The 27907-nt window shown below is 39.9% G+C and overlaps 1 protein-coding gene across 1 annotated transcript in view; it reads left to right on the top strand.

The window, feature by feature from the left end:
* The first annotated feature begins 1204 nt into the window (after positions 1–1204).
* zmym2 (zinc finger, MYM-type 2) overlaps positions 1205–27907 on the top strand; it is a 42763-nt gene continuing 16060 nt past the window's right edge. Inside the window, exons 1-17 of the mRNA XM_062067434.1 lie at positions 1205–1795; positions 5900–6053; positions 6123–6271; positions 8613–8761; positions 13606–13768; positions 15674–15886; positions 17784–17934; positions 20514–20629; positions 20697–20813; positions 20898–21048; positions 21115–21287; positions 24744–24909; positions 25282–25310; positions 26936–27071; positions 27137–27258; positions 27331–27448; positions 27516–27644. Coding sequence (XP_061923418.1) covers positions 1220–1795; positions 5900–6053; positions 6123–6271; positions 8613–8761; positions 13606–13768; positions 15674–15886; positions 17784–17934; positions 20514–20629; positions 20697–20813; positions 20898–21048; positions 21115–21287; positions 24744–24909; positions 25282–25310; positions 26936–27071; positions 27137–27258; positions 27331–27448; positions 27516–27644 — 2812 coding nt within the window. The 5' untranslated portion in view covers positions 1205–1219. The remainder of the gene's footprint in view (positions 1796–5899; positions 6054–6122; positions 6272–8612; positions 8762–13605; positions 13769–15673; positions 15887–17783; positions 17935–20513; positions 20630–20696; positions 20814–20897; positions 21049–21114; positions 21288–24743; positions 24910–25281; positions 25311–26935; positions 27072–27136; positions 27259–27330; positions 27449–27515; positions 27645–27907) is intronic.

Genomic DNA, 27907 nt, shown 5'->3' with positions numbered 1-27907 from the left:
AAGTTAATAATACTAACACAAACACTCGTAAACGTGTTAGCATATTAGCTAATGCTACCGACGCTAGCTTGTTTACATTACGATAGCACGTACAAATATGCATGAAAACACTCCTACAGACATCACACATGGGACGCTTTAGTAAGTAAGAATTGTTTTAGTTACATTGTAAAACTTACAAACGTTGCTTGGAGCGATGAATGAAGAATCCATACGAGTAGAAACGCTGTGGACAGATAGAAGACAGAATGGAAGGACGGTGAGCAAACTCGTCCAGAAGATGGCACCATCTCATTGTATTTGAGTTTTTTTCTTTGAAAACTCTTTTATCATGGCTGTCGGCGAAGAAAAATCCATAAATTAGCTGCACCATTTTATAAGCTGTGGGATTCAGAGCGTAGGGGAAAAGTAGCGGCTTGTAGTCCGGAATGTACGGTGTGTCATATTACATTAGGACTTACTGTGGGGCTTTTAACGAGTCTAGAACTGCTCGCTTGCTGTGACGGCCTGCACTTCCTGTCACATGACCAGCCCTTGTGAACTATGACCGCTCGGCAGACAAGAATGATGCACTGCAGAAACAAGGAAAGTGCTTAATGGCACTCGCACAAAAGGGGGCGCCTCCAGGGGCACACTTCCCCCCCCATTGTTGCATCATTTGGCATTATACAGGATGCAATATTTCCTATTTTTGACCTGGGCCTCGAAGCTGTCACTAGCGCCACAGCTGAAAAGGACGTGGATGTTTGGACGTAGCACGACGACACAGGCCGGCGTCCGCCGGCGTGGCAACAATGTGTCATTTGTGGCGGCCTCGCCAACGTGTCCCTGCGGCGACGTCGGCGGTGTGCCTCGCTGTCGCCCTGGCAACCAAGGTGTAGCTTGGCGGGTTGCCGAGGCAACAGGCCCGGGAGTGACGAGCAGCAGGGGGAGGGATGCGGAGGGCAGCAGGTGAGAGGAGGAGAAGGAGACGAAGGGGAGGATTTGCGACGTCGCGCAGCTGTTAATCATTAACACAAAAGCCCATTGTCAGGGGTGGCTTTTATTTTGAAAGTGTGAGAGGAAGTGCAGGGCAAAAACAAGTCAGGTTCAGATTCAAGTTTGGTTTCATTCCAGTGTCAACAAGCGGAGGGTCTCAGGTGTTTGCCTCCTCGGGGGACACCTGCGCCATAAAGCCAGGGCTAATTGCTGTTTGCGTTGCCAGGTGCGTGCCTCAGTGATGGATGGGGAGTCGGAACCAAACCCCGCTGTTGCGGAGGAGGCAGGGGAGCCAGGAGAGCACATGGATTCCACCCCTTCCCCTCACCAGCAAGCCACGCCTCCCATTGTGGTGGCTTCAGAGTCAGTTTCCACGGCAACAGATGACCAGGCTCCAAAGGAGGGCTGCGCCAACGATGATGACGAAGTGGTCCTGGTGGTGGGCAAGGCGCCCGAGCCACCGGCGTCCCCGTCTTCCCAAGAAACGCCGGAGGGCCCGGAACCCCCCGACACCACGGCAGACACGTCTGCAGTAGCGACGCCCGACGCCGCCGAGTCCTCCAACCCCGCCGCGACGGAGCCCATCGTCATCGATGACGAGGAGTCGTCTGAGGAGAAGCCAGCCCCTTCCCCCTCGCTGGCGCCCCCTGGTGGCTCTTCGCCCGCCTCCCCCGGCAGCACAGAAGCGGATTCGGGCATCCGGATCGCCAATGTGGCGACGCTGGACCAGAAGGACGCCGTCCAAGAAGAAGCAGGTGCAGACGCCCAGGTGGACCTGATGATCACCTCAGTGACATCACTGCAGCCAGGACCAGAGGTAAATACTACATACATACGTACATACATACACACATACATACACACATACACGCATACATACATACACACATACATACATACATACTGTACATACATAGTATATACATACATAGTATCTACGTACATACTACATACATACATAGTATATACGTACATACATACATAAATACTACATACATACATACATAGTATGTAGATACATACTACATACATAGTATATACATACATACTACATACACACTACATACATACATACATAGTATATAAATACTACATACATACCACATACACATATACATAGTATATACATACATACATAGTATATACATACTACATACATATTATATGCACACATACATACATACATAGTATATACATACATAGTATATACAAATAATGTATACATACATACATACATAATATATACACACATACTACATACATACATACATAGTATATACATACATAGTATATACATACATAATATATACACACATACTACATACATAGTATATACATACATAATATATACACACATACTACATACATACATATTATATGCACACATACATACATACATAGTATATACAAATAATGTATACATACATAATATATACACACATACTACATACATACATACATACATAGTATATACATACATAGTATATACATACATAATATATACACACATACATAGTATATACATACATAGTATATACACACATACTACATACATACATACATAATATATACACATACTACATACATACACAATATATACACACATACTACATACATACATAGTATATACATACATAATATATACACACATACATACATACATACATACATAGTATATACACACATACATACATAATATATAAGTACATAATATATACACATATTCTACATTTATACATAGTATATACATACATAATATATACTACATACATACATACATAGTATATACATACATAATATATACACACATACTACATACATACATAGTATATACATACATACATAATATATACACACATACTACATACATACATAGTATATACATACATAATATATACACACATACTACATACATACATACATAGTATATACATACATAATATATACACACATACTACATACATACATACATGGTATATACATACATAATATATACACACATACTACATACATACATACATGGTGTATACATACATAATATATACACACATACTACATACATACATACATAGTATATACATACATAATATATACACACATACTACATACATACATACATACATAGTATATACATACATAATATATACACACGTACTACATACATACATACATAGTATATACATACATAATATATACACACATACTACATACATACATACATAGTATATACATACATACATAATATATACACACATACTACCTACATACATACATAGTATATACATACATAATATACACACATACTACATACATACATACTACATATATACATTGATAGTATGTGCGTACAGTCATGGCCAAAAGTATATGCACCCCTGCATTTGTGTCAGATAATGCAGTACTTCTCCCAGGAAATAGTAGAAATGACAAATGCGTTGTTATTCACATATTTGTTTCTTTTGTTTGCATTGGAACAACAACACAACAACAACAAAAACACTAAAAAGCCAAATCTGATGTTATTTTACACAGAACTTCAAAAAATGGACGGGACAAAATGATTGTCTCTTTTTCAAAACTGTAAGAAATAGTTGTATTGTAAGCATGTGATGCTCCTTTAATTTGTAATGAGTAACAGGTGCTGGCAATATAGACATCACACTGGCAGCCAGTTCAAATGTTGACTCCAGCATTTCTCCATCATTTTGTCCACTCCATTTTTGGACTTCTGTGTACAATAATATCCGATTTGGCTTTTTTCCCCCTGTTTTTTTGTGTTGTTCCAATGCAAACAAAATAAATAAACATGTGAGGTGTCTTTGGTGACATATATTGTAATGGTGTAGATGATTATTGAATGTCTCCATGGTGACATATATTGTAATGGTGTATATGATTATTGAATGTCTCCAAGGTGACATATATTGGAATGGTGTAGATGATTATTGAATGTCTCCATGGTGACATATATTGTAATGGTGTATATGATTATTGAATGTCTCCAAGGTGACATATATTGGAATGGTGTAGATGATTATTGAATGTCTCCATGGTGACATATATTGTAATGGTGTATATGATTATTGAATGTCTCCAAGGTGACATATATTGGAATGGTGTAGATGATTATTGAATGTCTCCATGGTGACATATATTGTAATGGTGTATATGATTATTGAATGTCTCCATGGTGACATATATTGGAATGGTGTAGATGATTATTGAATGTCTCCATGGTGACATATATTGTAATGGTGTATATGATTATTGAATGTCTCCATGGTGACATATTGTAATGGTGTATATGATGTAGATGATTATTGAATGTCTCCATGGTGACATATATTGTAATGGTGTATATGATGTAGATCAGGGGTCACCAACCTTTTTGAAAGCAAGAGCTACTTCTTGGGTAGTGATTAATGCGAAGGGCTACCAGTTTGATACACACTTAAATAAATTGCCAGAAATAGCCAATTTGCTCAATTTACCTTTAACTCTGTTATTATTAATAATTAATGATATTTACACTTAATTGAACGGTTTAAAAGAGGAGAAAACAAGAAAAAAATGACAATTAAATTTTGAAACATAGTTTATCTTCAATTTCGACTCTTTAAAATTCAAAATTCAACCGAAAAAAAGAAGAGAAAAACTAGCTAATTCGAATCTTTTTGAAAAAATTAAAAAAAGAATTTATGGAACATCATTAGTAATTTTTCCTGATTAAGATTAATTTTAGAATTTTGATGACATGTTTTAAATAGGTTAAAATCCAATCTGCACTTTGTTAGAATATATAACAAATTGGACCAAGCTATATTTCTAACGAAGACAAATCATTATTTCTTCTAGATTTTCCAGAACAAAAATTTTAAAAGAAATTCAAAAGACTTTGAAATAAGATTTACATTTGATTCTACAGATTTTCTAGATTTGCCAGAATAATTTTTTTGAATTTTAATCATAATAAGTTTGAAGAAATATTTCACAGATATTCTTCGTCGAAAAAACAGAAGCTAAAATGAAGAATTTAATTAAAATGTATTTATTATTCTTTACAATTAAAAAAAAATGTACTTGAACATTGATTTAAATAGTCAGGAAAGAAGAGGAAGGAATTTCAAAGGTAAAAAGGTATGTGTTTAAAAATCCTGAAATCATTTTTAAGGTTGTGTTTTTTCTCTAAAATTGTCTTTCTGAAAGTTATAAGAAGCAAAGTAAAAAAATTAATGAATTTATTTAAACAAGTGAAGACCAAGTCTTTAAAATATTTTCTTGGATTTTCAAACTCTGAGTTTTGTCTCTCTTAGAATTAAAAATGTCGGGCAAAGCGAGACCAGCTTGCTAATAAATAAATCAAATTTAAAAAATAGAGGGAGCTCACTGGTAAGTGCTGCTATTTGAGCTATTTTTAGAACAGGCCAGCGGGCTACTCATCTGGTCCTTACGGGCTACCTGGTGCCCGTGGGCACCGCGTTGGTGACCCCTGCTGTAGATGATTATTGAATGTCTCCATGGTGACATATTGTAATGGTGTATGTGATGTAGATGATTATTGAATATCTCCATGGTGACATATATTGTAATGGTGTATATGTTTATTGAATGTCTCCATGGTGACATATATTGTAATGGTGTATATGATGTAGATGATTATTGAATGTCTCCATGGTGACATATATTGTAATGGTGTATATGATTATTGAATGTCTCCATGGTGACATATATTGTAATGGTGTATATGATGTAGATGATTATTGAATGTCTCCATGGTGACATATATTGTAATGGTGTATATGATTATTGAATGTCTCCATGGTGACATATATTGTAATGGTGTATATGATGTAGATGATTATTGAATGTCTCCATGGTGACATATATTGTAATGGTGTATATGATTATTGAATATCTCCAGGCAGATGAAGGCCAGGTGGAAGAGAACGGTCTACAGATCTGCAATGCATTCAGCCTGAACACTGACGACGTGTCGGGAAAACCAAGTGCTTCCTTCAACCCTGGGCGGGGTTCCACGGTGCAGAACGGGGACGCGGGAACCCACAGCAGAACAGGTGGACTGACCCACACCAGCTATGGAACTCTCCGTGTGCTACAATGACCTCTCCGACTTGTCCCTGCAGACTCGTGGATTTCCCAGTCGGCGTCTGTCCCTCGCAACCAAAAGCAGACCGGCGTGGACTCCACGTCGCCTGCCACCTCCCTGGCCAAACCTCCAGGACAGTCTTCCTCCTCCTCACCAGGTTCCCAGCCACAACCCAGGACGGTGAAGGTGATGCCCCCTCACGTGTACTGGACTAGAACACACCTTGGTGACTGGTAGTGGTTTTAGCTTGGTCTTCATTGGAGGACCTGGTAACTAGACTGGTAGTGGTTTTAGCTTGGTCTTCATTGGAGGACCTGGTAACTAGACTGGTAGTGGTTTTAGCTTGGTCTTCATCGGAGGACCTGGTAACCAGACTGGTAGTGGTTTTAGCTCAGTCTTCATTGGAGGACCTGGTTACTAGACTGGTAGTGGTTTTATCTTGGTCTTCATTGGAGGACCTGCTAACCAGACTGGTAGTGCTTTAACTTGGTCTTCATTGGAGGACCTGGTAACCAGACTGGTAGTGCTTTAGCTTGGTGTTCATTGGAGGACCTGGTAACCACACTGGTAGTGCTTTAGCTTGGTCTTCATTGGAGGACCTGGTAACCAAACTGGTAGTGCTTTAGCTTGGTCTTCATTGGAGGACCTGGTAACCAGACTGGTAGTGGTTTTAGCTTGTTCTTCATTGGAGGACCTGGTAACCATACTGGTAGTGGTTTTAGCTTGTTCTTCATTGGAGGACCTGGTAACCAGACTGGTAGTGGTTTTAGCTTGTTCTTCATTGGAGGACCTGGTAACCATACTGGTAGTGGTTTTAGCTTGGTCTTCATTGGAGGACCTGGTAACCAGACTGGTAGTGGTTTTAGCTTGGTCTTCATTGGAGGACCTGGTAACCAGACTGGTAGTTGTTTTAGCTTGTTCTTCATTGGAGGACCTGGTAACCAGACTGGTAGTGGTTTTAGCTTGTTCTTTATTGGAGGACCTGGTAGCCAGACTGGTAGTGGTTTTATCTTGGTCGTCATTGGAGGACCTGGTAACCACACTGGTAGTGGTTTTAGCTTGTTCTTCATTGGAGGACCTGGTAACCAGACTGGTAGTGGTTTTAGCTTGTTCTTCATTGGAGGACCTGGTAGCCAGACTGGTAGTGGTTTTATCTTGGTCGTCATTGGAGGACCTGGTAGCCAGACTGGTAGTGGTTTTATCTTGGTCGTCATAGGAGGACCTGGTAACCAGACTGGAAGTGGTTTTATCTTGGTCGTCATAGGAGGACCTGGTAACCAGACTGGTAGTGGTTTTATCTTGGTCGTCATTGGAGGACCTGGTAACCAGACTGGTAGTGATTTAGCTTGGTCTTCAATGGAGGACCTGGTTACTAGATTGGTAGTGCTTTAGCTTGGTGTTCATTGGAGGACCTGGTAACCAAACTGGTAGTGGTTTTATCGTGGTCTTCATTGGAGGACCTAGTAACTAGACTGGTAGTGGTTTTAGCTTGGTCTTCATTGGCGGACCTGGTAACCAGATTGGTAGTGCTTGAGCTTGGTGTCCATTGGAGGACCTGGTAACCAAACTGGTAGTGGTTTTATCGTAGTCTTCATTGGAGGACCTGCTAACCAGACTGGTAGTGTTTTTTTTTTATCTTGGTCTTCTTTGGAGGACCTGGTAACCAGACTGGTAGTGTTTTTTTTTTTATCTTGGTCTTCTTTGGAGGACCTGGTAACCAGACTGGTAGTGTTTTTTTTTTATCTTGGTCTTCTTTGGAGGACCTGGTAACCAGACTGGTAGTGTTTTTTTATCTTGGTCTTCTTTGGAGGACCTGGTAACCAGGGAGGAAATCAAATAGTGTATGTCCTTCGCTATGTGGTAGGTTCCTGCGGACGTTATCTCCTTCGGTTGTTGACTAGTTTTTCATACGGTGTTGATGTGGAAATAGAAGACGCCAGGCTCAATTGGCTCAGTGCTGGTTGCTTGGGCATTTTGTGGGTGTGGCACCGGCCGGATGTGTTGACATGAAGAGTTTCAAGCACTCTTCATTCTCTAGCGGGTGACTTTTCAAATGATGCTACAAATTAGCAGTGCTGCTACTTTTTGTAGCAACGCTTTTGCCGCACACTGGACATATTACGCTTGTCTGTTCAACATCTTCCCGCTTGAAGCCAAACCACCGCCAGACGATGGACCGCCTGCTGTTTTTCTCCGCTAGCACCACAGCTAGCGTTACCATGTCGCACCTCTCTGCTCGGCGAGGGCGTATGGCGTTGCACGCGTGACAGTATGTAAGAAGGTGCGCTTGTTTTATGTCTCTGTGAGAAGGAGAGCCAAGAAAGAGTGAGAAGAGCCTGTAGTGTAATGCCCGCAGCTAAAAGCAACTGCGTGAGAATGTATACTCCAATATCACCATATAGTCATTTTCTATATCGCACAGAGACAAACCCGCGATATATCCAATATATTAGATATATCGCCCAGCCCTAGTTTCAGCTGGTAATCACTGCCGGTTGGCGGCTAACAAAATGTGTGTTTCTTGCAGGTGACTTGTGCAAACTGCAAGAAGCCTCTTAAAAAGGGCCAGACTGCGTACCAGCGCAAAGGCTCCACGCACCTGTTCTGTTCCACCACCTGTCTCTCCGCCTTCTCACACAAACCCGCCCCCAAGAAAAGCTGCACCATGTGCAAAAAGTAAGCCTCTCCTGTCCTCACCTTTGCCTTCAAATGTCTTGCATTTTCAAGCTTTGTCGTAAAGATCAACCGATTATCGGCAGTGTTGGGTTAGTTACTGAAAACCAGTTACTAGTTACTTTATTTCAAAAGTAAAAGTCAGTTACTAATAGGGATGATACTCGAAACCGGTTTTCCCGGTTGTCTGATAAGAAAAGAACCGAGTCCTCGGACTCGAATCCCTTTTTGAGAACCGGTACCCGTTATCGAGACCACTATAGTAAAGGAAAATAGTTGATTCTTTATTCCCGACCAGAAATGCTCCGTGGGACATCACAAGAAATGACGTCACGTAGCTCAGATAGCGAAAGCAGGAAAACAATGGACGGGAAAAAGCGCTCCAAAGTGTAATAAAGTTCAAAACAAAAGCTATAATCCATCGAATAACTTTACTGAGAGATTTGAGCAGGGTAAAAACACATGACCAACACTTTTACGACCAACCGGAAACATAGCAACCAGGCTAGCAACGCACCTCCTTTACGGCAGCTGTCGCAACGTTCTTAAAACAACCGCAGCACATACATATATATACAACACATCTCCCTTTTTTAACTTTTGTTTTTCTTTCCTTGTAAACAAAACAAAATCACACTGTATATGTGTTGTCTGTCTAATTATAAATAATGCAGACGAGGCGTGTTGGCTGAGTTCTTGATGTTTACTTTCACAGCGTGGCAACATGCAACACTTTTCGGGGCTACCGTGCATGCTCGTAACTCCCGTTTCATGATGGGTAGTGTAGTTGTTATATTCTCTAGCTCATAACATTTTTCCCCCATTAAGAAATAATGTTAACTCAATAAAGTGTATTTCTTTTTTTAGCTTTGACTTTTCATTTTTTAGCATTGTAACCACATTTTTTTTTTTTTTTTATTAAATCCACATAAAAAACACAAGATACACTTACAATTAGTGCACCAACCCAAAAAACCTCCCTCCCCCATTTACACTCATTCACACAAAAAGGGTTGTTTCTTTCTGTTATTAATATTCTGCTTCCTACATTATATATCAATATATATCAATACAGTCTGCAAGGGATACAGTCTGTAAGCACACATGATTGTGCGTGCTGCTGGTCCACTAATAGTACTAACCTTTAACAGTTAATTTTACTAATTTTCATTAATTATTAGTTTCTATGTAACTGTTTTTATATTGTTGTACTTTCTTTTTTATTCAAGAAAATGTTTTTAATTTATCTTATTTTACTAATTTTTTTTAAAAGTACCTTATCTTCACCATACCTGGTTGTCCAAATTAGGCATAATAATGTGTTAATTCCACAACTGCATATATCGGTTGATATCGGTATCGGTTGATATCGGTATCGGTAATTAAAGAGTTGGACAATATCGGAATATCGGATATCGGCAAAAAGCCATTATCGGACATCCCTAGTTTTTCCTTGTATTAGCCATTAGACTATAATCTGCAAATATATACGTTGTGAAATGAGTTATTTACACAGAAATATTCTGGACATTTTTATTTCTGTACCTTAATTGTTACCAAACGGTGTCTGTAACGCGGCAGTAAAACGGCTGATTAAACAAAACAGAAGTCATGGTCATGGACCCTCTAGCTGCGCAAGCTAGCTCTCCAATCAGCTAAACAGACTCCAGTGTTTCCCATAAACTGCCAAGATACCTGTGGCGGTGGGGGCGTGGTCACCATGACATCATCGAGTAATTTGCATAATTTACTACAATGATATGATTTTCTCTAAAAAGGCTCAAAAAATGTATACTTACTAATTAATAATAACAGTTTTGTTTTAAACGTCCATCCATCCATCCATCCATCCATTTTACAATATAATTACAACACTTTATGTACATATTTATATACAGATTTGAACAATAAGTTATTCACTGAAATATATTTATTAATTGTGGTTCTTACAAAAAATATATCTTATAAAAATATAAAAGCTAAAATGTCTCTTAAAGCTCTGCTCCTTTAATTAGTGCATACTAAATAATTTAACTATAGCCTACTACTACAACCATATTATTTACCAGCAACATAAAGTGAAACAGAGGCAGAGGTGTCCTGCCACAGTCAGTAATAAATAAACAGAAAACAGTAGTGGTGGTAGATAGACACAAAGCTTCATCAAACATCTGATCCACTGAACAAAGAGCTCCAAAAATCTTGATCCTACACTTCTCTTTTGTAAAGTAAATCTGAACAGCCTATATGGGCATCTGCATCAACTATATGATTTGCCTGAGAAGCTGGACAGGACACAAAAAAATAAATAAAATAAAAATATATATATTTTTTTGTGGCGGCCTTAATTCTTTTGTGGCGGGCCGCCACAAATAAATGAATGTGTGGGAAACACTGGACTCAATAACTCCACGGTGACGTTTTGGTGAATTTACTGAGGAATTACTGAAACTGAAAAAATACATAAAGAATGTCTAAGTTAATAATACTAACACAGACACTCGCAAACCTGTTAGCATATTAGCTAATGCTAACGGTACTCGTTTCATTACATTACGATAGCACATACAAATATGCATGGAAACACTCCTACAAGCATCACACATGGGACGCTTTAGTAAGTAAGACTTGTTTTAGTTGCGTTGTAAAACTTAGACGTTTCTGAGAGCGATGAATGAAGAATCCATACGAGTAGGTACGCTATGGACGGCTAGAAGACGGAACCGCACTTCCATCTCCGGTTCACCGGTTCAAAGCACTACATGAAAGGACACTGCAGCATTTGTAGCGAGTGAACTTGTCCAAAAGATGGCGCCGTAGCACAAACAATAAAAAAAAAAAATTCTGTGTCTTTGCATGTGTTTTATGAAAACTATTTGCTTTATGGCCGTCGGCGAAGAAAAATCAATAAATGAGCCGCACCGTTTTATAAGCCGCAGGTTTCAAAGCGTAGGAAAAAAGTAGCTGTTTATAATCGGGAATTTACGGTAGTATTTATAAAAAATAAAAAATTAAAAACTTCGTCAAGTAGATAGTAATAAACAAGGTGTGAAAAGGTGGAGGAAAAACCCACACACACTTTTTGCTCCTGCAGCGTTGGTACACATTATTTTGAAAAATCCAGTTTTTGTCCTTCTTTTCCACATCAAGAAGTGTGAGCTGATGAAAGGAGCGCTGCGATTTTCAGGTTAAGTGCCGTTAAAAAAGTCGGCAACATCAAACATGTCACTGCTGGCTAGGGATGATGTTTGATAAGAAATTATCGAGTTCGAGTGTATTATCGAATCCTCTTATCGAACCGATTCCTTATCGATTCTCTTATGGAGTCCAGATAGGTTGTTGTATATGGAAAAAAACACACAATATTTGGTTTAACAAATCACTTCACATTCTCTACTGCTCGCTACTATAGTATTACCATATCTGAGTTATTGTGCAGAAATGTGGGGAAATAACTACAAATGTGCGCTACATTCGTTAACCGTGTTACAAAAAAATGTAATTAGACTGATACATAATGTTGGATATAGAGAACATACAGACACTTTTTTTATTGAGTCAAAAATATTAAAGTTCGATGATTTGGTAAAATTGCAAACAGCTAAAATGATGTGCAATGAAATGATGGAATGGATTAAGTAAAGAAGTGAAACATTGTACTGATATGATCCAGTTTAAGAGGTTGTTCAAATGAATAGTGCTTACAAAGTACAAAGAAGAAGAATTATGAGAAATACTTTCAACCTTATCGAAAATAAGATATTATTCATCTCAGTATATTAATAATGACTGAATTAATTAATTACATATTACAAAACTGTTGTATATACTAATTCACAGATATTTTATTATAAAAAGGTCAGTAAATGATGTATATATTTGTATGAAGTGGGAAAGGGGAAGGATTAAATAAGCTTTACTTCTTCCTACTCCTGTAAAGTGAAATGATATGAAAGTGTGATGTATTATGATGTGGTCGGATCATATTTTGTTTAGTTATGTTCTGTTAATTTTGGACTTCCTTAGTTGTTTTGTGCACTTCGGGGGTTTGTTTTAGTCACCATGGTTATTTATGATTTTCACCTGCCTTGTACGCGCACCTGTTGCTCATCAGAGACTCTATTTAAGCCTGCCTTTTCCGCTCACTCGTCGTGGCTTCATTGTTTGCATTTGCAACAGTTACGTTGGCATTCTGGTTTTCCAGCTCATAATTCCTGTGCTAAAGTTACCTTAGCTTCTAGTATTCCTGTGCTAAGTAAGTTTTTGCTTTAGCTTCTCGTGCGAACGGCACACTTCCCTTTTGTTTCGTTCCTGTCTGTTGTAATGTGTATGATTTATGAGAAATAAATAATCTCCTACCTGCACGCTTTCGTCCGGAGCCGTCAGTTTTGCGTCCCGGGAACGAACCACAGCACGCTGCATCCCACCGTGACAAATGACTGAACTACGTGACGTCACTTCTTGTGATGTCACACGGGGCATTTCTTGTCGGGATGGGATTCGTTCCAAGTGATTCGAATAAAGAACCAACTCTTTTTCTTTACTATAGTGGTCTCGATAACGGGTACCGGTTCTCAAAAAGGGATTCGAGTCCGAGGACTCGGTTCTTTTCTTATCGAACAACCGGGAAAACCGGTTTCGAGTATCATCCCTACTGCTGGCCCCACCTTTCCTAAAAATCATGTTAAAAAAACAACTTCAAAGTCTTGTACAGATTTTTACTGACTAATAATATTTAAATACTATCAGCCTGCTTGACTACTAATAATGGCTATCGTCTCTGCAGAACCCACATGAGTGGATCTCTACTGTGTAAAATACTCTTTAATGTCTCTGTGTCCTGCCAGGGACATCACCACCATGAAGGGTACCATCGTGGCCCAGGTGGACGCCAGCGAGTCCTTCCAGGAGTTCTGCAGCACAGGCTGCCTGGGCGCGTACGAGAACAAGCAGAATGTGCCCAAGTCCATCCACAAAACCAAATGCACTGTCTGCGGCAAGCTCACAGAGGTCAGTGTTGGCCACGCTCCGTGCTATAGAGACACTCCACAACACTTTTCCTCTCAATCAAGTTTTTGAGTTGCAAAACTTCAAGGGGGAACTGCACTTTTTTGGAAGCGTGCTTATCATTCACAATCCTTATGTAAGACAAGAACACATCTTTTTTTCTGCATTCTATATCGTAAATAAACGCTAGCAAAAGTCAGCTAACAATGAAGCCGATAGGAGTCGCTTTAGTCCGCCTATAAAACGCTCTAAAAACATCCAAAAACCTCCATTAATGTTTTATATACACAGCTTACAAAATGTTGCTTCGAGTGATGAATGAAGAATCCATACAAGAAATGCTATAGATGGCCAGAAGATGGAACGCCACTTCTACTTCCGGTTGAAAGCTCAGTCAAAACAGAAGGGCAATGCAGCACCTGCAAGATGGCAACATCGTACAAACAAAACAGCTACTCAGTGTTTTTGTGTTGTTTTTTTTAAACTTGCACTACTAGAAAAATAATTGTTTATATTTGCCATTAAAAACTATGTTTTCTGTAACAAAATGAACATAATAAAAAATAAAAAACTTAAAATAAATCCAAAGTTGATCTAGAGAATTAAGCGTTGACATTAAATTAAATCTGACTTATTTTTACCACTTTTATGATTGGGACCCTTTTGGGTCCCTAAGAATTTTAGTGGGATTTTTTAAAACTGTCTTGCTCGAAAAATAATGATGAATCAAAATCCACCCAAATAATTATTGACCTATTGAAAACTTAAATTATTCACATTGAATATTCCACAAAAAATATATTTAGGGAAAAAACAATGCATATTTAGTTTTCCATGACAAAATGAGCATAAAAACATTAAAGAACTTCTAATCAGATCAATCTGAAGTTGATCTTGAGAATTAAGAAAGTAAAACAAATAAAAAGTAAAGTATATTTGTAACACTTTATTAAGTGCAGTGTTTCCCATAAACTGCCAAGATACCTGTTGCGGTGGGGGCGTGGCTATGGGCGTGGTCACCATGACATCATCGAGTAATTTGCATAATTTACTACAATGATATGATTTTCTCTAAAAAGGCTCAAAAAATGTATACTTACTAATTAATAACAGTTTTGTTTTAAACGTCCATCCATCCATTTTACAATATAATTACAACACTTTATGTACATATTTATATACAGATTTGAACAATAAGTTATTCACTGAACTATATTTATTAATTGTGGTTCTTACAAAAAATGTATCTTATAAAAATATAAAAGCTAAAATGTCTCTTAAAGCTATGCCCCTCTAATTAGTGCATATGAAATAATGTAACTTTAGCCTACTACTACAACCATATTATTTACCAGCAACATAAAGTGAAACAGAGGCAGAGGTGTCCTGCCACAGTCAGTAACAAATAAACATAAAACAGTAGTGGTCAAATACAAATAAGGCAACAAGAGAAGTATCCTACACTTCTCTTTTGTAAAGTACATCTGAACAGCCTATATGGGCATCTACATCAACTATATGATTTGCCTCAGAAGCTGGACAGGACAAAAAAAAACAAAAAACATTTAAAAAAAAAATTTTTTTAATTTGTGGCGGACGTAATTCTTTCGTGGCGGGCCGCCACAAATAAATGAATATGTGGGAAACACTGAAGTGGGGCCCTTTTGCCATAAAAAATGTTTCTTTCACAAAAAGGGCCTAAAACATAACATATTATATTGTAAAACTTACAAAACGTGGGATACGTGGTGGTCACCCAGCCCTGTGCATTAGAAAATGTTTGCTGAATTGTTGAAGGATGAAAGTTGTGGCTTGTACAGCCCTTTGAGACACTTGTGATTTAGGGCTATATAAATAAACATTGATTGATTGATTGATTGAAAGTTGAGACCAAATGTCCGTGCACAGATCCGCCACGAGGTCAGCTTCAAGACGGTGACCCACAAGATCTGCAGCGACATGTGCTTCAACGTGTACCGCCGCGCCAACGGCCTGATCATGAACTGCTGCGAGCAGTGCGGCGACTACCTGCCCAACAGAGCCTCCGCCAACCACTTCCTGCTGGTGGACGGCCAACAGAAGCGCTTCTGCTGCCAGAACTGCATCAGGGACTTCAAGCAGGTACTTATCGGACCCTCGTCTTCTTCTCCCAACAACTTCAGGGCAAGAGAAGAACTGAAAAAGTGTCCAATCAGACGCAGTGCTGCTCACAGGCACCGCTGCTACGGCGATAAATGCAATATATTTCTCACATTTTGTATCGCTAGCTCAGCGTCCTGAAGTCAGGGCTGTCCACAGTACGGCCCCTGGCACAGTCTAAAACAGGGGTCACCAACGCGGTGCCCACGGGCACCAGGTAGCCCGTAAGGACCAGATGAGTAGCCCGCTGGTCTGTTCTAAAAATAGCTCAAATAGCAGCACTTACCAGTGAGCTGCCTCTATTTTTTTAATTTTATTTATTTACTAACAAGCTGGTCTCGCTTTGCCCGACATTTTTAATTCTAAGAGAGACAAAACTCAAATAGAATTTGAAAATCCAAGAAAATATTTTAAAGACCAGGGGCCGTACTTATCAAGCTTCTTAGAATGACTCCTAAGAAGTCTGCTAAGAGTTGACTTAAGAGTAAATAAATTCTTGGCTGAAAGCTGCACTTAAAAGTTAGTTATCAAGCGTCTTACTCACACTTTCAGCGAAGTGTAGGACTGAATCTTAAGTGTCACACTCAGAGCTGAATTACGACATTACTATGTGCCGTAAACGCAATTTTAGGTGACGTCATTTCTGTGTCCATAGTAATGACCAATCACGGAAGGGAATCCGTTGTCTAAGAATAAAGAAATATCTTGGAAATATTTAAGTGGACAATGGGAGTGTATATTTTGACAATAAACTACAAAATAATACAAAACAAACTAGTCCCCGCCGGCACTCACGCTACCGCTCCCTCTCTTCTCTCGCCCACACACTCACTGACGTCACTCACCTCACGGCCACACACATACGCTACTGTCATAACATTTTCTTTCCAATTCATTAATTAGGCAACTCATTTGAAACTGGTGTGGGTGGCTCTATATATACTAGCCCACTGCAGACACATGCAGAAATCAACAAGGAATCGAAAAGTATTAATGCTGTGACAAAAATAATATCCGCTCTGTCTTAACGATACCGTTTGATCAGCTGCTCGTCATCAAAAAAACCAAAACATTGTTCCGTTCCCTGAACGTTCGCGCACGTCTCTCTCGCCTCAGTGCCATCCCCTGCTGGCAACTCCTAACCACTTAAGACACCTCTGAAGGTCTCTTAAATATCGTGGAGAGTAGGAGTGATTCTTAGACTTAAGAACGTTGATAAAAAGCTTTTATTCTTAAGTTTGAGTTTAGGACTAAATTTCGCAAATTCTCAGGACTTAAGTGTAAAATGGCACTCTAAGAAGCTTGATAAGTACGGCCCCTGAAGTGGATCTAGAGATTTAAGCCTGAGGAAAACATTTTTTTTAAACATTTTAATGACCTTCCTGGTCGCTGAGAACAAACAAGAAAGATACATTTGATTACTTTTGAAACTAAACATGAAAATGGCCCCGCACGCTTTCATCGTTCCGTGTGCGGCCCCCAAAAGTTTGGACACCCGGGCCTCGCCACAAGTTCAAGGCTGGATTGGAGTTGTTGCCTAGCAACAGCAGCTCACTAAACCGTCAACTAGTACGCGGAGGAAACATGCGTTGAATAGGCAAAAGTATCAGGACACGTCCAGAGATGAAAGTGTTCCACTTGGAAGATTTTCTGCACTATTTGTGAGGTCTGGTCCAGTTTGTGTTCTGTGATTGAAAGTGCTCATTGTCACTATGTGTGTGTGTGTGTGTGTGTGTGTGTGTGTGTGTGTGTGTGTGTGTGTGTGTGTGTGTGTGTGTGTGTGTGTGTGTGTGTGTGTGTGTGTGTGTGTGTGTGTGTGTGTGTGTGTGTGTGTGTGTGTGTGTGTGTGTGTGTGTGTGTGTGTGTGGGGGGGGGGCAGGCTAACAGCAAGCTGGCCAGCTGCCTGACCTGTAAAACGCTGATCAAGACGGGAGAGGTGGTGCTGGGCCTGGGAGCGGACGGCGCCATGGGCTCCTACTGCTCCGCCAACTGCATGAACAAGGCCAAGCTGTCGGCCGTCACCTTCCACAGTGAGTAGCCTCAAAAGATGCACGTCTCGGCACGCAGGGCTGGACCAGGTGTGTCAGCAGAGCCTTGTCTGCGGCGGCCTCCTGTACTTGTGGTATGTGGTGAATAGGGTTGCAAAATCCCGGGAATATTCAAAGTTGGAAACTTTCCATGGGAATTAACGGGAAATTAATGGGAATAAACATTGAATGCATCAATATATATTGTGTTTTGCGACATGGCCTAAAAATATTGATATATTAATAAAAGGTAGGGTTGTAACGGTACACAAAAATTTCGGTTCGGTACGTACCTCGGTTTAGAGGTCACGGTTCGGTTCATTTTCGGTACAGTAAGAAAACAACAAAATATACATTTTTTTGGTTATTTATTTACCAAATTTGTAAACAATGGCTTTATCCTTTTAACATTGGGAACACTATAATAATTCTGCCCACGTTAGTCAACATTAAACTGCCTCAAGTTGTTGCTCAGATTAAATAAAAAGACAAAGCTTTTCTTCTACATATAAAAAGTGCAACATTAAACAGTTTCAAGTTAACTCATCATGCTTAATTTATTACAGCATTTGGGAAGCCTGTAGTTGATTTTTATTATGTGAATGTTATATTTTTATCAACATGTGATAGCAGGGACCCTGCCATTCAAAACTAGGCTGCTGCATTACTAATGATTAATGTAACTATAGCTGAAAGAATAGTACAATAGCAATAGGAGAGACTATTCATCCCTGAACACCATGGAGTTCATGTAGGCTTAATGATGCACTTACATTATTATATCAACTATCAGAGACAGAAACTCTTCATTTAACATAATGTCCTTTTTTGCTGCTTCAACACAGCTCAATCAACACAGAAAAAGGTCAAGTGAAATAACAGACAGACAGGGCTTTGCTGTCCGTAACACACACACACACACACCGCAAAATTAGCTAACGTTAGGCTAAAAGCTAATTAGCCTTCACCTCAAGCCAGGACTGCAAGCGAGCTGAGCTGCTGCAGTGTTTCCCACACATTCATTTCTTTGTGGCGGCCCGCCACAAAAGAATTACGTCCGCCACAAATAAATAAATACAAAAATTTAAAATAAAAAAAAATAATTTATTTATTTTTTTTTTTTTTTGTCCTCTCCAGCTTCTCAGGCAAATCATATAGTTGATGTAGATGCCCATATAGGCTGTTCAGATTTACTTTACAAAAGAGAAGTGTAGGATACTTCTCTTGTTGCCTTATTTGTATTTGACTTTATTAAATGTATTTATATTAGAAACACAACATGTGTATATAACAAAGGGTGCAAAGTCTGCAGGCAGTAGGAAACACATGGTTAAGTGTAGGGAGTAAAACTGATGGCAGTCTAAAGTTCAAGATTTTTGGAGCTCTTTGTTCAGTGGATCAGATGTTTGATGAAGCTCTGTGACTATCTACCAGCACTACTGTTTTCTGTTTATTTGTTACTGACTGTGGCAGGACACCTGTTTCACTTTATGTTGCTGGTAAATAATATGGTTGTAGTAGTAGGCTAAAGTTAAATTATTTAGTATGCACTAATTAAAGGGGCAGAGTTTTATGAGACATTTTAGCTTTTATATTTTATAAGATATATTTTTTGTAAGAACCACAATTAATAAATATATTTCAGTGATTAACTTATTGTTCAAGTCTGTATATAAATATGTACATAAAGTGTTGTAATTATATTGTAAAATGGATGGATGGATGGACGTTTAAAACAAAACTGTTATTAGTTAGTAAGTATACATGTTTTGAGCCTTTTTAGAGAATATCATATCATTGTAGTAAATTATGCAAATTACTCTGTCATGATGACCACGGCCATAGCCACGCCCACAGCCACGCCCCCACCGCCACAGGTATCTTGGCAGTTTATGGGAAACACTGCGCTGTTTACGTTTATGTCACTGCTGATTGGCTGTTACCGCTCTGTTTGTAACCAATCAGATGGTTGTGTGGGTGGGACAATGCTGGGTGCTGTGTAGAGCAGTGGGGGGGGGGTTATTTAAAAAAAAAAATAATAATTTTTTTTAATTTTTTTTTACATAAATAAATACAATCATGTGTGCTTATGGACTGTATTGATCTATATTGATATAGAATGTACATATTGTGTTTTTTATGTTGATTTTAATTAAAAAAAAAAAAAATATTTTTTTTTTTTTTTTTTTAAATTCTTGTGCGGCCCGGTACCAATCGGTCCGCGGCCCGGTGCTAGAGGACCACTGGTGTAGCGTACTGACAGAGACAGGCAGAACAAAGCGGAGCAGCTTGTTAAGACTTTAGCTTAGGCGGCTACTTAATATGTTCGTGTGGAAACTCGTTCGGTACATCTCCGAACCGAACCGAAACCCCCGTACGGAAACGGTTCAATACAAATACACGTACCGTTACACCTTTATTAAAAGGCCATATCACCCAGCCCTATTTTAAATGGAGTTTCCATCGGCCAGGAGGACTAGGAGTGTTGTGTGTGGTGAGATGCAAACACTTTGTAATGAATGCTTCAAAGGAGTTTCCATGGGCCGTGACGACGATGCCCACACAAAATGTCCTGTGTGCAGACGCTGAGCCCACCTGTCACTTCTGCAAGAGGACTTCTCTGCCTCAGTACCAAGCCACTCTGGCCGAGGGAAACGTGCTCAACTTCTGCAGCTCGCAGTGCGTCACCAAATTCCAGGTGGAGTCTCCACTCTCCCTCGTCTTCATCACAACTCCTCTGTGACACTCAATCCGTGTTTTCACAGAACACCACCCTCCAGACGGCCACCAACGGACAGACGGCGCTCTCCGACGCCGTGCAGCTGAAGTGCAACTACTGTCGTGGAGCCTTCAGCATGAAGCCCCAGACTCTGGAGTGGGAGGTGTGACGGCCATCCTCGTGGGGGCGGGGGGGGTCGGTGCTGCTGCGCTGTGTCACCTGACGTTAGGGGGTGTGTCTCCTCCAGGACAAAGTCTACCACTTCTGCAGCAAGGTGTGCTGCGACGACTACAAGAAGCTGCACTGCATCGTGACGGTCTGCGAGTACTGCCAGGAGGAGAAGACTCTGCACGAGACGCTCAAGTTCTCAGGCGAGAAGAAGCCTTTCTGCAGCGAAGGTCTCCATCTGCCCGCCACGTCCTGAAGTGTGAGCGCAGATGAGATCTCCTCTCTCCCTGCCCCAGGCTGCAAGCTGCTGTACAAGCAGGACTTCATCAGGCGCCTGGGCCTCAAGTGTGTCAGCTGCAACAACTGCAACCAGATGTGCAAGCGGGCCGTGACGCGCCAGCTGGGCGGCATGACGCGCGACTTCTGCGGCGAGGAGTGCGGCAAGAAGTTCGACGACTGGTACCACAAGGTGGGTCCACTTATTAGGACCCAGAGGCTTTGGAACTGCATATATATATATATTTATTTATATATAATATTTATATATACTGTCAACGACTGGTACCACAAGGTGGGTCCACTTATTAGGACCCAGAGGCTTTGGAACTGCATATATATATATTTATTTATTTATATATAATATTTATATATACTGTCAACGACTGGTACCACAAGGTGGGTCCACTTATTAGGACCCAGAGGCTTTGGAACTGCATATATATATATTTATTTATTTATATATAATATTTATATATACTGTCCACGACTGGTACCACAAGGTGGGTCCACTTATTAGGACCCAGAGGCTTTGGAACTGCATATATATATTTTTATTTATTTATATATAATATTTATATATACTGTCCACGACTGGTACCACAAGGTGGGTCCACTTATTAGGACCCAGAGGCTTTGGAACTGCATATATATATATTTATTTATTTATTTATATATAATATTTATATATACTGTCCACGACTGGTACCACAAGGTGGGTCCACTTATTAGGACCCAGAGGCTTTGGAACTGCATATATATTTTTTTATTTATTTATATATAATATTTATATATACTGTCGACGACTGGTACCACAAGGTGGGTCCACTTATTAGGACCCAGAGGCTTTGGAACTGCATATATATATATTTATTTATTTATTTATATATAATATTTATATATACTGTCGACGACTGGTACCACAAGGTGGGTCCACTTATTAGGACCCAGAGGCTTTGGAACTGCATATATATATATTTATTTATTTATATATATTTTTTATATATACTGTCAACGACTGGTACCACAAGGTGGGTCCACTTATTAGGACTCAGAGGCTTTGGAACTGCATATATATATATATTTATATATATATAATATTTATATATACTGTCGACAACTGGTACCACAAGGTGGGTCCACTTATTAGGACTCAGAGGCTTTGGAACTGCATATATATATATTTATTTATTTATATATAATTTTTATATATAATGTCGACAACTGGTACCACAAAGTGGGTCCACTTATTAGGACTCAGAGGCTTTGGAACTGCATATATATATATTTATTTATTTATATATAATTTTTATATATAATGTCGACAACTGGTACCACAAAGTGGGTCCACTTATTAGGACTCAGAGGCTTTGGAACTGCATATATATATATATTTATTTATATATAATATTTATATATACTGTCGACGACTGGTACCACAAGGTGGGTCCACTTATTAGGACCCAGAGGCTTTGGAACTGCATATATATATATATATATATATATATATATATATATATATATATATATATATGTGCTCGATTGTATCGAGCACTATTTTTTATTTTTTTGGATAATCTAATTAAGACATATATATATATATATATATATATATATATATATATATATATATATATATATATATTAGAGATGTCCGATAATATCGGTCAGCCGATAAATGCGTTAAAATGTAATATCGGAAATTATCGGTATCGTTTTTTTTATTATCAGTATCGTTTTTTTATTTTTTTATTTATTTTTTATTTTATTTTTTTTATTAAATCAACATAAAAAACACAAGATACACTTACAATTAGTGCACCAACCCAAAAAACCTCCCTCCCCCATTTACACTCATTCACACAAAAGGGTTGTTTCTTTCTGTTATTAATATTCTGCTTCCTACATTACCGTAATTTCCGGACTATAAGCCGCTACTTTTCCCCCTCGTTCTGGTCCCTGCGGCTTATACAACGGTGCGGCTTATTTACGGCCTGTTCTTCTCCGACACAGACGAAGAGGATTTCGGTGGTTTTAGTATGCAGGAGGAAGACGATGACACAATGATTAAAGACTGACTTTTCATATACCGGTAGGCTGGTTATTTTGATAACGTACAGGCGAGCACTTTGTATTAATTTGCACCGTTGTATTATTTGTACTCTGCACGAATGCTGTTCGCCATGTCAAAGATGTGAAAGTTTGATTGAATGATTGAAAGATTTATTGTTAATAAATGGGACGCTTTGCGTTCCCAAACAGTCATCTCTGTCCCGACAATCCCCTCCGTGGTAGCAGGAACCCCTATATACTACGGTAATTACACATCAAAACCCTGCGGCTTATAGTCGGGTGCGGCTTGTATATGGATCAATCTGTATTTTCCCCTAAATTTAGCTGGTGCGGCTTATAGTCAGGTGCGGCTTATAGTCCGGAAATTACGGTATATATCAATATATATCAATACAGTCTGCAAGGGATACAGTCCGTAAGCACACATGATTGTGCGTGCTGCTGCTCCACTAATAATACTAACCTTTAACAGTTAATTTGACAAATTTTCATTAATTACTAGTTTCTATGTAACTGTTTTTATATTGTTTTACTTTCTTTTTTATTCAAGAAAATGTTTTTAATTTATTTATCTTATTTTATTTTATTCATTTTTTTAAAAAGTACCTTATCTTCACCATACCTGGTTGTCCAAATTAGGCATAATAATGTGTTAATTCCACGACTGCATATATCGGTTGATATCGGTATCGGTTGATATCGGTATCGGTAATTAAAGAGTTGGACAATATCGGCATATCGGATATCGGCAAAAAGCCATTATCGGACATCCCTAATATATATATATATATATATATATATATATATATATATATATATATATATATATATATATATATATATATATATATATATATATATATATATATATATCACAGTCATGGTCAAAAGTGTACATGCACTTGTAAAGAACATAATGTCATAGCTGTCTTGAGTTTCCAATAATTTCTACAACTCTTTATTTTTTTGTGATAAAGTGATTGGAGCACATACACTTAGGGGTGTAACGGTACACAAAAATGTAGGTTCAGTACGTACCTTGGTTTAGAGGTCACGGTTCGTTTCATTTTCAGTACAGTAAGAGAACAACAAAATATACATTTTTGGGTTATTTATTTACCAAATTTGCAAAATCTTCCACCAAAAATATTTTACAAAGTTGTATTGCACACTCGACATAGATACTTTTTTGAATTTATTTTGTAGTTTATGATTGGCCTCACGCGGGCCGGACAGGGAAGCACAAAGGGCCGGATGTGTCCCGCGGGCCGCAAAATGCCCAGGTCTGATATAAGCTGTACATCACCAAGTCCAATGCAAAGCATGGGATGCAGAGGTGTAAAGCACGTCGCCTCTGGACTTTAGAGCAGTTGAGATGCCTTCTCTGGACTGATGAATCACACTTTTCTATCTGGCAATCTGATGGACCAGTCTGGGTTTGGAGGTTACCTGCTCCTCGCCATTAAACGTCATCAGTTTAATTTAGATGATGGAAGCTTGTAGGTGGGAGTCTGATCATGACTAGACGTTGATATCGACACAAAGATCACCGAATGTGTCCCCGTCTGGCCACTAGGCGGCGCGGTGCGACTGCTGCAAGGTGCAAGGGCAGCTGACGGAGTCGGTGATGTGGAGGTCTGAGTTGAAGCACTTCTGCGACCAGCAGTGTCTTTTGAGGTTCTACTGCCAGCAGAATGAGCCCATCATGGCCACACAGAAAGGCCCGGAGAACAGCCTCACAGGTAGGACACACACCCGTGGGTCAATAAAAAGCATTAAAAGTCATTACCATAACACAAACAGATATTTTCAATGTATTTGCTTGCATTTTTATTTATTTTTTTCTATTTGCACAATGGCTGTCAGTGGGGGGAAAAAACCCATAAAGTAGTTGCACCGTTTTATAAACCACAGGGTTCAAAGTGTAGGAAAAAAGTAGCGGCTTAGAGTGGGGAATTTAGGGCGTATCAAATAACTTATCTGCTGTAGAACATGGGCATTAAACACGTTAAATCAGACGTGCAGACACACTTCATTCTTCCTCTGTGGTTTTACATGTTCTGTGGACTTAGTTTGGATCAACTCTGTCTTAATGAAGCCTTCTCATCTTGCAGGAACTGAATCACAAGCTTCCAAACTTGGGGTAAGTAGGACTTTTAAGAAGGTTTCATTTAGGGTTGCGCAAATAGACGTGCGATATCAAATCAACGTTTTTAACCTTAAAGGCCTACTGAAAGCCACTACTAGCGACCACGCAGTCTGATAGTTTATATATCAATGATGAAATCTTAACATTGCAACACATGCCAATACGGCCGGGTTAACTTATAAAGTGACATTTAAAACTTCCCGGGAAATATCCGGCTGAAACGTCGCGGTATGATGACGTTTGGCGTGACGAAGTCAGAGTAACGGAAGCTATGGTACCCCGTAGAATCCTATACAAAAAGCTCTGTTTTCATTTCATAATTCCACAGTATTCTGGACATCTTTTGCAATTTGTTTAATGAACAATGAAGGCTGCAAAGAAGACAGTTGTAGGTGGGATCGGTGTATTAGCAGCGGACTACAGCAACATAACCAGGAGGACTTTGTTGGAGCGCTAGCCGCGCTAGCCGCCGACCTCACCTTGACTTCCTACGTCTCCGGGCCGCCAAACGCATCGGGTGAAGTCCTTCGTCCTTCTGCCGATCGCTGGAACGCAGGTGAGCACGGGCGTTGATGAGTAGATGAGGGCTGGCTGGCGTAGGTGGAGAGCTAATGTTTTTAGCATAGCTCTGTGAGGTCCCGTTGCTAAGTTAGCTTCAATGGCGTCGTTAGCATAGCATTGTTAACCTTCGCCAGCCTGGAAAGCATTAACCGTGTGTTTACATGTCCACGGTTTAATAGTATTGTTGATTTTCTATCTATCCTTCCAGTCAGGGGTTTATTTGTTTGTTTCTATATGCAGTTAAAGCACGATGCTATCACGTTAGCTCGTAGCTAAAGCATTTCGCCGATGTATTGTCGTGGAGATAAAAGGCACTGAATGTCCATTGCGCGTTCTCGACTCTCATTTTCAAGAGGATATAGTATCCGAGGTGGTTTAAAATACAAATCCGTGATCCACAATAGAAAAAGGAGAGAGTGTGGAATCCAATGAGCCAGCTTGTACCTAAGTTACGGTCAGAGCGAAAAAAGATACGTCCATCACTGCCTCTCAAGTCCTTCACTGTAACGTTCCTCATCTACGAATCTTTCATCCTCGCTCAAATTAATGGGGTAATCTTCACTTTCTCGGTCCGAATCTCTCTCGCTCCATTGTAAACAACGGGGAATTGTGAGGAATACTAGCTCCTGTGACGTCACGCTACTTCCGCTACAGGCAAGGCTTTTTTTTATCAGCGAGCAAAAGTTGCGAACTTTATCGTCGATTTTCTCTACTAAATCCTTTCAGCAAAAATATGGCAATATCGCGAAATGATCAAGTATGACACATAGAATGAATCTGCTATTCCCGTTTAAATTAAAAAAATCATTTCAGTAGGCCTATAAAACGTGGTCTGTATGTTCTGCAGTTGTAATACACTTTTCCACCACCTGTGGCAGTAATGACAATATCAAACACTACTAACCAGGGTTATTTAGGTGTTTTGGTAAGACGTGTAGAAACGCAGACGAGACTCAATGAAGACAACGTTGTTGTCGGCTTGACAATTTACTGGTAACATTTCGTCAGACCTAACGTTGAAAAAGGTGTTAAAGGCTCAATGTCTTCCCATGATGCAGCTGGTGGGCCAGGGCACGTACGTGGGTGGCGGCCTGATGCGGGACGTGAAGAACAAGGCGGTGCTGTGCAAGCCTCTCACCCTGACCAAGGCCACCTACTGCAAGCCGCACATGCAAAGCAAGCCGATCCAGACAGGTACAGGTGGTGTACCTAATGAAGTGGCCCACCCTTCGCCTTCTCAAGTGCGTCTTTGTCGGCAGATGTGGACGATGGCGTGAAGAGAGAGTATATCCCCGTCCCCATACCTGTGCCCGTCTTCGTCCCCATGCCCATGAACATGTACTCCCAGGTCACGCCCGTGCCCCTCTCCATGCCCTTGCCGGTAAGAGCCGCTCTTCATCCAGGTGTGTGTGGAGCAATTCAAGTCTTGCAACTTGTCTCCGCCCCCAAACAGCTTCCCGTGCCCGTCTTCCTGCCCACCACCCTGCAGGGGGCGGACCAGATCGTCCAGGCCATCCAGGAGCTAAAAGGCAGCATGGTGGCCCACATGAACGCGGAGGAGCAGAAAGCGGGTACCTTCGGTCGTCCATAACGTGGCCACAGATGTCCACAGCAGACAAACATGCAAGTGTGTTCCAGATGTGCGGCCGCTGGAGGTGAAAAGTGAGCGTGAAGGTGAAGAGACCACCAGCCAGACGCCGAAGAAGGTGGAGGAGGAGGAGGACAAATATGAACCTGACATGGACCTGGAGGCAGACTTCTCTCAAGGTGAAGCATCTTTTCAGGTGGACTTCTCTAAGTGCCACACCTTCTAGATCAATATTAGGGTGTACTAGGGTTGTACGGTATACCGCTACTAGTTTAGTATCGTACTAATCATTAAAAAATGGTTATATACTAAGGGAGAATGTATGCATTTTGGCCTAAAAAGTAGGGATGTCCGATAATGGCTTTTTGCCGATATCCGATATTCCGATATTGTCCAACTCTTTAATTACCGATACCGATATCAACCGATACCGATATCAACC

The sequence above is a fragment of the Entelurus aequoreus genome, linkage group LG13, assembly GCF_033978785.1.
Source record: "Entelurus aequoreus isolate RoL-2023_Sb linkage group LG13, RoL_Eaeq_v1.1, whole genome shotgun sequence".
Lineage (NCBI taxonomy): Eukaryota > Metazoa > Chordata > Actinopteri > Syngnathiformes > Syngnathidae > Entelurus > Entelurus aequoreus.
The sequence above is the reverse complement of the archived record's forward strand: the minus strand, read 5'-3'. Positions and strand labels throughout refer to the sequence as shown.